This window comes from Gordionus sp. m RMFG-2023, chromosome 3, assembly GCF_954871325.1.
Source record: "Gordionus sp. m RMFG-2023 chromosome 3, tfGorSpeb1-WG-v2, whole genome shotgun sequence".
Classification (NCBI taxonomy): Eukaryota; Metazoa; Nematomorpha; class Gordioida; order Chordodea; family Parachordodidae; genus Gordionus; species Gordionus sp. m RMFG-2023.
The window spans coordinates 31,160,607-31,172,583 of record NC_088777.1 but is presented as its reverse complement, the minus strand read 5'-3'; the positions used below and the strand labels follow the sequence as shown (position 1 = coordinate 31,172,583).

General features: G+C 28.2%; 1 protein-coding gene across 3 annotated transcripts; it reads right to left on the bottom strand.

The window, feature by feature from the left end:
• Positions 1-1,645: 1,645 nt before the first annotated feature.
• LOC135927225 (uncharacterized) lies at positions 1,646-2,549 on the bottom strand. 3 transcript variants are annotated; one of them, XR_010572005.1, is made up of 6 exons: positions 2,335-2,525; positions 2,214-2,288; positions 2,097-2,174; positions 1,970-2,053; positions 1,810-1,928; positions 1,646-1,764 (listed from the first exon to the last, which is right to left on the bottom strand). XR_010572005.1 is itself a non-coding variant. In XM_065463179.1 (6 exons), exons 1-6 carry the CDS (start codon positions 2,446-2,448, stop codon positions 1,684-1,686), a joined length of 558 nt encoding a protein of 185 aa, XP_065319251.1. In that variant the 5' UTR covers positions 2,449-2,525; the 3' UTR covers positions 1,646-1,683. The 3 variants fall into 3 exon arrangements, 2 of the variants coding, with proteins under 2 accessions (XP_065319251.1, XP_065319252.1); XM_065463179.1 differs by having other exon boundaries at positions 2,214-2,295; XM_065463180.1 differs by lacking the exon at positions 2,214-2,288 and having other exon boundaries at positions 2,446-2,549.
• Positions 2,550-11,977: the final 9,428 nt, after the last annotated feature.

Here is an 11,977-nt window from a genome sequence, read left to right as displayed (position 1 = left end):
CAAATCTAATAACAACACTTTTTCTTTATATAACGATTTTCCAAAGTTAAAATTACTCTTTATTAAATATAATGTTGTTCTAACATCAAGTGCTCCCGTAGAGCGCTTGTTCAGTCTAGGTAAGCTCATTTTTGGAGATAAACGAGCACGTCTCATAGATAATAACTTTGAAATTAATTTGTTGTTAAAAGCAAATAATTTATTAGATTCTAATTTTTATGAAAAATAAATATTTTTTTTTCAATGCAAATATATATTTTTATATTCAATGTAAATATTCAATTTTGCGATATTTTTTTATATAAATAAATTGTATATTATTTTAAATAACTGATTATACTTTGTTTATCCTAATTTTTTTTATATTAAATAAATGCATTCAATAAATAAATAATGCGCATATGAATGATGTATAAAGTAAGTAACTAGTTACTTTTGAAAATAACTGTAACTAATAACTAGTTACTTTTGTAAAAATGTAGCTAGTAACTGTAACTAGTTATGTTTTTGCCAATGTAACTAGTAACTGTAACTAGTTATGTTTCAAATGTAACTTTTAACATCACTAGTCCTGGCCCAGGTTTAAAAAATAATAATTTTTTACCTTCTGGTTTATAAAAATTTTTAACCACCCGCGTTTATAAAAAAAATTTAGCTTGGTTTTTAAAAAAGATACCCTGCCTATTCGGCGGATTTGACGGTTCGTTTTTCAGCAAATATGATATCATTTATTATCTAATAACTTTTAGAACTATCCTTATTCTAAAATGATAGGTTATTTTTCATTTAATGCCAAAAAAATTGTGAAATATCTGTATAGGGGCATGTCAAAATGATCATGATTCTTCTGATTGCTGGAATAGTTTAAATCAATAAAAAAAGTTAGGTTGCTAGCATACCAAAATTCTGAGATATAGGGCTAATATAATTTTTGAAATATACCAGGGCTGGGCAGAGCCTAATATTTTTTTATATCTGAATTGGGCTTAAAAAAATACCCAGGATGGGCTTTATATTTTAAAGCAGATATTTTAAAAAAATCGCCAATATTAATGATGAATATTAAAAATAAATATAATAAAATATCTGGGCAGGGGTCTGTAATATTAACTAATATATGATTTTTTAAGTATCTAAGAAAGCAAAGTTAACTAAGATACATATATTTATATATAATTTGTATCTTGCATGCAATATCTTTTCAAAAAGTTTAAAAAAAGATAATAAGTTACAAGATTCTTTTGTATCTTAGATAAAAATATATGTGATACTGTCCAACCCTGATTGACAGTAGGATCAATTACTTCTAAATAGTGGATCTTGGTTTATTTTAACACATCTTCAGGGAAGGTTGAAAGCCCATATAATTGAAATCTTCACATTCTTAAACAATTGTTCAAGAGTAATGCTAGATAAGATGGATCCCACAAAATATTGTGGATATAGAGGAAGTTTAATTATATAAAATTCTTGATAAGAATGAAAATCAAGACCTTCCTTAAATTTTAAATTAAATTCATTATTGATTTTTAAGACTAAAATATTTGTTGGCAATAATGGATTCTGAATAAAATTCACATCAGGGATCTTTGAAATAATGGAAATCAACTTAAAACATTTATTTTAAAAAATTACAATTTTATTTCTTGCACTTTATGTTTGATAAATTAAAACTTTAAAAAATCAAAAGTCATTGGATATTTGTTGTTCTAACTTTCTAATTATTTTATCCCACACAATAAACATTCCAGATATTAAATTGATCTAAATTAAATATATTAAGATTATATATAAGAATTAAATTCATACCATTTTATAATATTCTAACATAAATGATTGTAAGATATTATTTTGATTTTGGAGCAGATTATATTGTACACTATTGCATAATATAAGGGACCTAATTTTTTCCGAAGATGCATTAATAGCTATGTTATTAAATAGAATAATAGCTTAAAATTTGTTTTACTATTAAAATTGTCTTGATACATTTTTCTATTATGATGTGCAATTTTTTTCAGTAATGAGGTATTAATTTCTATTTGTTTTTCCCCTTATATTTTCATTTTAAATTAATGGGGAATATAATTATTTACCTGAAAAAATCAAATCATATTTTAATTGCAATGTTTCTATCTGTGGATGATTTGATAATATACAGGCTTTTTTGGATACTATATAATATAATTAAAAGTATATAAAAGTTGAATTACATTGTTCTAAGAACAATATTATATTTTTATTGTTAACTATTTGAGCAATTTGTTTATTGATATTTATTATATTATCTATTAACTGAGTAAAATATTAAATCATTAATAAGTATATTAGTACTGTTGGAGATATTACAGAAATTTTAATATCTCCAAATATATAAGATTCCATGTCAGAAATTCTTTCTTGCAGACTTTGTAATTCAGATATCATATGAAAATTAGTTTGTACCATGTTTTTTTCTCTGTCTAATAAGCAGTAACGTGTGGCAGCTTACCGTCGTCATTTGACATGAAACAACATGAGTATGATCAAATTTGTTAAGTGTACTTTTAAAATGCATTATCGATCAACTAATAATTTAAAATAATAATTTACATATGAAAAATATACACTATATTGTATTACCGCAAAATTAATTTAAATCATTCTTTAATAAATCTTTTTGGCACTCTTTTCGTGAAGAACATAACACTATTCTTGGAAATTCTAATCTTGTCTTACTACTTGAATCAATAGCTTCTTTTGCTACTACAAGATCCTCTCCCCCTGATTTCCGCAGATTTAACAATATATAAATAATTATAACTTTTTGGCTTAATCATTCTTTTCCGCAAGTTTGACGTACCTTCATTCCGTACCCAAACCGGTTGCGAATCTTAATCTCGTATCTTATATATTAAATCGTGATTCTAGGAACTGATTTTTGTAAGCCTACCTTACATCATTTAAGAAGGATTTCGACCAGTGGTAGTATGTTCACCAGGCCCGATTCTAGCTTCATCGATTGGAGGGGGGCAGACAAAAATTTTGGAGAGGCAATTAAGAAAATCTCTTACAAAAGCATAAAATGAGTATTTGAGTTATTTGAGCAAATTGAAATATACGATTTAATTTGAAAAATACCACATATAAAAATTTACAAAAAATATAATTAGGACAAATATGTTTATAAAATTAATTGGAAAATGAGAGTTAACTTCCATTTGGAAAGAAAAAAAATAAATTTCGGACAATAACCAAATCTGTTCGCCGCTCTATGTCAATCCCAAAGCTAATGGAGCCCTAAGAGTAATCAGTGACTTCTCTCAAGTCTTCAAAAACTTTCTGCATTACCCCTTTCGTCTAAAATCTATCCCACTCATGTCCGGCAAGCTCGACCAAGCCAAGTTTGCCTGCAAGATAGATATCAAGTCAGCCTTTTTCTCGGTGCCATTGGCCTCCCAAGTTAGGAAATTCTTCGGGTTCAAATTCAACGGGACCTGCTATGCATTCAAAGTCCTACCTATGGGTGCATCGTTTAGCCCTTATTGCCTCCAGTCGATCATCCTGGATGCTTGCGCTAAAACTGTAAGGAAAGCCAACTATAACGTCTATTTGGATGATTTTCTCATCTATGGGGACAACAAAGAAGATGTTAAGTGGTCAAAACGATCCTTAAGATGTACACTAGAAGGTGGGGTCTTAAAATATCCACAGAAAAGTCTCCTGGATACAACCCCGCGCATTACGTATCTTGGTATCCCCATTGACTTAAAGTTAAAAACAATTTCAGCCGATACTAATACCAGGCGTCGCCTGGAGAAATGCCTAGCAGTCTTCCGAAGACACTCGTACCAACACCTAGAAATAGGACGTATATTAGCAGCAAAAGTCCTTGGAGTGGTCAACCACTATGCCTACACACTCACTGGTATGTCTAGGTTATTTTCTCTACTATGTGAATCACGGACAGCTGACTCCAATCGTAGATACATATCTCGCATTTGTAAAAGCAAGATAGGTTATAGAAGCGTTAAAAACCCCTCTTAGAATCCATTATCTGGCCACCAACCCCTTCTATACTGATGCCTCGGGTTCACACATTGGAGTATCATTTTGGGATACGATAACCTGTCCATATCATTCTATGAAGTAACCTTGCTATTCAATGTTACTACTCACGCAATTACCCACGTCAATGCAAAAGAGATTCTCGCAGTATGAATGGTAGAGATCTTAGCCCTAAACCGATATAATCAACATCCTGTCATTTTCACGGATTCGATGGTGGCATATTATTTATTCAAAAAGAGCGGATCAAGATCTCCGTCCATTGAAATAGTCTTAACCCAAATATTAATCAAACTTGGACTTCCAAACTTCACAGCCATAGCCCATAATATATGGGTCCACTCATAGGAAAACCCAGCATACGAGCCTTCAAGGATATGGCTAGCAGAAAGAGAACATCTACAGCTGTTTGATTGACCTACTTTACAAACTCCTGCCCTCTAACAAGATCAGCAAGAATCCCTCTTCGGGTCCGAGACAACCCCGTCGCTAGGACAACTAATATCCAACGCACCGTCACTAATATCCGGGTTATTGATACCTTCCGAAGGTGCCTCTACGATATCCTATAATTGGGAAAACGTTAGCATCAATTCAACGGACCTAATCAATTAGGCAATCAACAAAGATTTCGAACAAATACAATTACAATTTACACGTCAGAACGACTCATCCGTTATTTATTATTTTATATAAATAGCATAATATCCGTAATTATAATTATTATTATTGTATTTCTAGTATTATTGTGTTCGAAAATTTTGATTTATTAAATAAAGCCTAAGGAATGCTGAAGCCATAAAGGCCAAAGCATTCGGCTATATCCATATTTTCCCCGAAAGGGATAAAATATAGAAAGAATATAGCTGACCCCCTCCCCCAGAGCAAAAATTTTTTAGATTATACCTTCAAAAGACTAAAAGTGACTTTATAGCAAATAAATACATGAATATTTATATTTTTCTGGTTTTGATATTTGTGGAAGGATATTATATTACTATTGAAACAAGTAGAAAGCCCGTCAAAAATGATGGGGAATGAGATTTTTATTCATTTTTTACGATAGATGTCAGGCCAGGTTCAAGCTCACAATATTAGAAAGCATCCAAGATCTTATAATTTAAAAAAAGTTTATCAAGCCCAGCTCAACCCTTGATAATTTGTAAAAGATATTCCCAAGTCAGGTGCAAGCTAATATTAATTTTGAGGTTCCAAGCCCAGTCCTACCCATTATAATTTTGAAAATTTTTTCCCGCCTCGGAGATAGTCAAATTTTTAATATCATCACATGAACGGGAAATATCTGATTTACCAATTAGTCTAATATGGAAAAAAAACATGTAAATTCCGTATTAAGGGAAACTGGGAAGGCCTGGGCAACCACTTATTAAAGAATCATGACAAATAAAATAAAAATAAGCGACTCTTATACTTTTTTGTAATATAATCAATTAAAATTATATCTAAAAAATATGTTGTTTATTATATAGGGTTATTGTTGTTTTCCAGATAAATTTAATGTATGTCTTGCATTTCTGAAATTATTTGTCAAAGAATTTGTTAAGGGATATATATTTTTTTATGTTAAGTAAAAAAAAAATGCTGTCTATTTAAATTACAATGCCATTAAACACTAATGAAACTTATATGCAAATATTTATATATTTTTTAAGATATTTTTTTATTGACATATAAATTTAGGATAATTTTTTTAAAAAATAGTGAGGAATATTTATTATGTATTTGATAAAATTAAGAGCAAATCCTTGTTGACATTTTAATTTTTGATGGAAAAAGTGACAAAATAAAATGGGCGGTCGTCTGGAGAGGAAATAATTAATGTATAATTTTATATCATTTAGGGTTGTAGATGAAAGTAATGACGGATTAACAAAGCAGTGTACAAAACACATTACGTCCTGATAAATATGAGGCATATGTCTATGCCTTGGGATACTGGTAAAAGAAGAACGCAAAATGATATTTCTGTCAATGTCAGCATTGGTAGCTCCCTCTAAAATAGAATCATGAACGACAATGTTAACTTAACCATAAAACGGTCGTAAGTATTGTTATAAAGGCCACGGCAGAACTATTGTATATATTTCCATTAATAAAGTTGATGAAATTGGCCGTACTGTACATTTAAGTTTGAACACGCAAAACGATATTTCTGTCAATGTCAGCATTGGTATCCCCTTCTAAAATAGAATCATGAACGACAATGTTAACTCAACCATAAAACGGTCGTAAGTATTGTTTAAAGGTCACGACAGAACTACTGCATATTTTTCCATTCATAAAGTTGATGAAATTGGCCGTACTGTACATTCAAGTTTGAACATTCCTCTAAATATTCATGAAAGTTTCTCAGAGAATTGGATAAAGTAATATTTATATTAACTCCTAGTGAAGTGAATGATAGTACAGAATTAAATGTTTATATTTGTTAAAAATAGGCGGAAGCATAGGGATTGTGGTAGTGGTGATAGCTGGAGAACTGGGTAAAAATAAAATAAACATAGATATAAAACATAAGATAAAAAGAAAAAATAAACCTCCAGATGAGTTCATTTCAAGCGTAGTTCTTTATTATTTTGTCTACCAGTAACTCTAGAACGGGTAAGACGTTTGTTTAATAGTCATTATTTTCTTTGCTTATCTTTAATAGTAGATTCATCATGTTTTGTTACAATGGAGGGATTAGGGTTAGCCTAGACAAATAAAGAAATCAGGCAAAATATAAATAAACTATTGTTGAAATTAAACAAACATTAAAATAATGTAAAACCGGTGGGTCAATATTAGATGCATATTTCTAGTAGTTGGAGGGCTATCATCAAAAAAAATTTCTGGGGGACTTATCAAGCCTATTATTATATTCTAAATAAAAAATAACATGATGAATGTAATGTTATTAAGATTAAGGTTAATTAATTGTAATGTAATTAAAAAATAAGATTAAAAAAGGGGGGGGGGGGAAAGAAGGTGTAAATTATTATATTATAAAAATAATAAAAATTAAATTAAAGGAATTGATAAGGTTTTGAGAAATAGTGGTTAATAGATAATAGAGATAGAAAGAAAAGAATGAGATAATAAAATTTAGTGATAAATAAATTCATTAAGAGAGGGGAAAAAAATAAAGAAAGATCTTGGAGATTATAAATAGGTTAGGATAAGAATATTTAAATATTTGAATATACTTGGTTATCTTCTTAATTATTGGTTTTAAAAGAAAAATATGAGTATAAAAAATTTTAATGTAAGTACTGACAAAAATTGTGAGTGTGTTCAAAATAAATATACAAGTTGAGTATCTTGTAGAGATTTCATTAATGTGTAATTGATAATATGAGATGAGAATTGATAAGGTAATCTAAAAAATAAAGAACGGATTAAGTGAAATATAAAGTTTCATTCATATTTACAAAGTTGAGGGAATATTGTTTTTATCAATTCAAAGACGATTTTTCAAATCTCTCAATCCATCTTAGATATGTGCACACCATCAATTCTCGAAATTCCATTCATCTGTTTGTAAAAATAAATAAATAAAATCAAAAAATAAAAAAAATAAAAATAAATACGTACCGATGACATGACGTCACGATGACGTAGTGAGGACATCGGAAAATTATAATATAGATTATGATAGTATTATAAAGTTATTGAGAATAATCTACTAAATTATAATAACATATTATTGATGCATTTATATAATATATTTATTATATATTATCGAAGATATTTGTGAAGGTGACCGGACCAGACCGATTGTCGGACCAACTATTTTTTGAGGACCGTGGACGGATAGGTCTTTTTATTTTTTACGGTCCAGATTTGTATATTTTATTTTATGATACTTTTCTAGATGAGTTATTTTAGATTTTGTTAATTTTTATTTTACAATATGTATACCATAAGTTTGTCCAAGAAACATTTTACTTATAGTCCCAATAAAAAACATAGAGTATTTGTTCACTGCAGTACCAAATTTAATGTATCGTAAGCAACAAGTAACAAAATAATTGTTTATAATTTTTTAAGCAATAAATTAATCAAAATAAGCAGTATTATTATTAAAATATTTTGGATATTATTCATATAGTTCTATTTTTTCTTAAGAACATTGTCAAAATAACTTAACCTTATTCTTCATAAAATATATACTTCTAATGATGAAAATATAAATATCCCAAAAACATAATCTACTCTTAATTTTAATATGCCCTCCACAAGCACAAAATCACTTTCTTCAATACCATTGGATAAATTTTATTGTTTATATAATACTCTTATATTTAATAAAATGATAAAACAAATTAAATTAGGTTAAAAAAAATATGTGTTTTAAACAAATAAAAAGGCCGGTCCACGGTCTGGATCGATCTTATCTTAATAACCGTAGTCCGGTCCGAGGATATCGGTCTAGTCCGGACCAAAGACCGGACCGTGACCTTCACTAGAAGATATGGTTCTCCCAGAGCAAAAAAAATTTGGATCATACGTTCAAAAAATACTTGTTTAGACATTATTCGTGAAATCTCTAAGCTTGAGCAATATTTTTTGGCTAAAATATTAAGTTAGCTGTTTATAAAAATCGGCTCAAAAATGATCAATAATTCTAGAACTTTTAAATTATAAGAAAAACAAATATTATTTTTAAGATAAACCCAGCCGAAGGCCTGTCAAAAGGGCCGAAGGCACGTTAAAGGGGGTGTAGATGCGAAGCCCCCCTCCAGACTTTTATATGTATGGACCCCCTCTAAGGAAAATTCCTAGTTATGTCACTGCAAGTAACCCTTTCTTATATCACTATTTGAACGGCTATATGATTTAATAATTCTCTTTAATGATGAAAATGTTGACTTAGAACTTGATGATCAAACTGGTACTGAATATTTGAAAACTTTTGGAAATTAATTTTTGTATGGTTATAGAAACTTGACAAAATTTGATATAAGTATAACTCAATCTTTATAATTTTCCAAATTCTTAGTAAATAATTTTTAACAATCTTAATTTCATTAACTATCCCTCTTCAATAATATTGTTTTCTAATAAAGGTTTTAATTTTTGTTTAGGTGCTTAAAATGGTGATCTTGACTAAAATTATTTATGTATTTGTTATTAGTTTATATAAAAAAGACGGCAATATCTTGTAGTCTACGGATCATTTTCTTCTGACATTATAATGTTTTACAAGACCCCTTTATCCAAGAACTTTCTTCTAGATGGTAAACCCAGTTTTTTATAGTTGAATTTACCAAAGAGTTATAGATCTTATAAGGAAGGCAAAATACTGCATCAGATTTAATCTCTTCGTATAGAAAACTTTAAAGAAAATCTTATTCCTTTATTAGTAACAGTCTATTTCAACTAATTCATAATATATAAATAATATAATACCCTATATTCATACATATATTTCCATTATATAATATTATCTATATTATTATATACTGTAATTTCTACATTACTACTTTTCCCCTTCATTAATTGAAACCTTCATTAATTGAAAGGAAACCTACATCTCCTAGAGTAATACATGACTTAAAGTTCCTCCTAATCTTTGGTCTTTATTTATATTTACTATGTGGTGTTACCTTTTTTAACATCCACTCTCCCCCCCTCCAAAAAAAAATTTTTTTTTGATCTCTCAAAAGTTCGTCAATAATAGTTGCCTTGATGAGATATCACCTAAAATATCGTATCTTTTCCCTGCAATATCGATCTATCTTTCTCCAAAGTTCCCATATCGATTCCATTGTAATCTCCCACCGGAATATTAATATCGACAAATATCCCGCCGGAGTATTCTTATCGATTCAATCATAGGCGTAACCATATTTTCTTAATGGGGGGGGGGATTAAAAAATTACTGGGGGCTTCGCCCCCAGATCCCATTTTGGGCGGGCCTTCGGCTTTCTTTTGCTTTTATATAGTAATATAATTTTTAGAAGATAAGAGGGAGATGATAGACTTACGCCAAATGGCGTATTAGCAAGAAATAAAAGTTATATTTTTTCTTATTTATACGCATTTTCCGAATCGATAAAAAAGTTACGAAAATTTAACGAATCATTTAAAATTTGTATTTATAATAAAATGGATGTATAAATAATATCGTGGACACTCGTTAAAATCATTCAACATACATTTAAAATTTTAACATTTTTATAATCCAACTACCAATATTTGGAGGAAATATCATGCTACTCGCTTAAATTTAGCGTCAGCAAAAAAGATGGTCTCTCAAAATATAGGAAGGGTGCTAACTGCTCCATCACGATTGGAAACAATTGAGCTAGATGGGAATTGTTTTTACCGGTAATTTAAAAATTTAAAAATAATTTTGGTTGTATTTTTTTTACTAATATATATAGAATATGGTTTTGTTTCTTTCTTTACCTTAAATTTTAATGATTATATCCTATATTAATTCATAATATTATTTTTTTAAAACATTGATAGGTTTTTAGAAACAGTAACATAATTAAATTTTTTAAAAATAATTAGTGTATAAGTATGGAGATAACAGGAAAACAAGACTCCTATGGTTTGATTAGATCACATATGGTCTTGCTGATGCTGCAAAAAATAATGATAAAAAATATATTAGATTATACTCAAGGTCAAAATACGTGTGAAGATGATGTGCAACAGTATATAATAGAAAAGGCAAGTAAGAATGGTGAATGGGCAACGGATATTGAATTGCGAAGTGTTGCCACACTTCTCAATACCCCGATATTGGTGTATGCTAGGTATGGAGCTTCATTTTGCTGGCAAATGTATCCACCATTTAAATATGATGATGGAAATATATAAAAATTTGACCAAAACATTTATATTAACAATTCTGAATCCCATTTTGTAAATGTTATTGATTTTGAAGATTAATTACAAATGTTGATATTTTATATATTTTACCAAAAGTATTTTAGTTGATTGTATTTGTCTTGTTTTTATGCATATTTTTTTTTATTTATCCTATTTTAACATATTATAAATAGATATATAGACTACAAAGATATCTTTTTTAATCATACCATTTTTATATACATTTCATTACAACACTAACACCATATAATCTCCCAATTATTATTTTACTTTGATTAATTTGTATTGCTAATACAATTTTTACATTCTAAAAATAAAATTGGAGATTTTTATAAAATCTGAATCAATCCTCTTTTTTTTAAATTATCAACTCAAAAATGACTATATAAAAAATTTAGTATATAACATGAATATCATTTTTTTAAATAAAAAAAATTGCCACCAAATAAGTTTTAATAAAGTGTTAACACTGTCGGGGGGGGGGGGTATATTATTTTTATTTTTTTTATGTTTTTTTTTAAAATTTTTTATTTTTGCCTATAAATTTTTTATGGTAAAATATAGGAATTATTAATTGCGCATATTTAAGTTATATTTAGGAGAATTTTGCATACAAATTTAATTTTTTTGTGGTAAAATATTTAACTTATTTTTTGGAGAATTTTTCCTACAAATTTAATTTTTTTGTGGTAAAATATAGGAATTATTAATTCCGCATATTTTAGGCGAATTTTGCCTGCAAATTTAATTTTTTTTGTGGTAAAATATTTAAGTTATTTTTAGAAGATTTTGCATACAAATTTAATTTTTTTGTGGTAAAATATTTAAGTTATTTTTAGGAGAATTTGCCTACAAATTTAATTTTTTATTTAAATCTAATTTTTATTAATTTTGCATTAGGGATAAAATAGACCCCACCTTTGAAGTTTAGGTGATTTTTAACATTTCTAGTGAAAGGTTAAATCGAAATATAGTATTAAATGACACAATTAAATATAGTATTATAATTTATACACGAAATATAGTATTAAATAAATTTTATTCATTAAATTGAAATATATTATTGAAGTTAATACAATCATTT

What these genes read in the sequence shown, in the direction of transcription:
- LOC135927225 (XM_065463179.1), bottom strand. Translation starts at nt 2,448, where the DNA reads ATGGTACAAACTAATTTTCATATGATATCTGAATTACAAAGTCTGCAA. An exon ending in ATATGATTTGATTTTTTCAG is followed by an intron (nt 2,054 to 2,096) that starts GTAAATAATTAT and finishes TGAAAATATAAG; the next exon opens with GGGAAAAACAAATAGAAATT. An exon ending in TGTTAGAATATTATAAAATG is followed by an intron (nt 1,765 to 1,809) that starts GTATGAATTTAA and finishes TATTTAATTTAG; the next exon opens with ATCAATTTAATATCTGGAAT.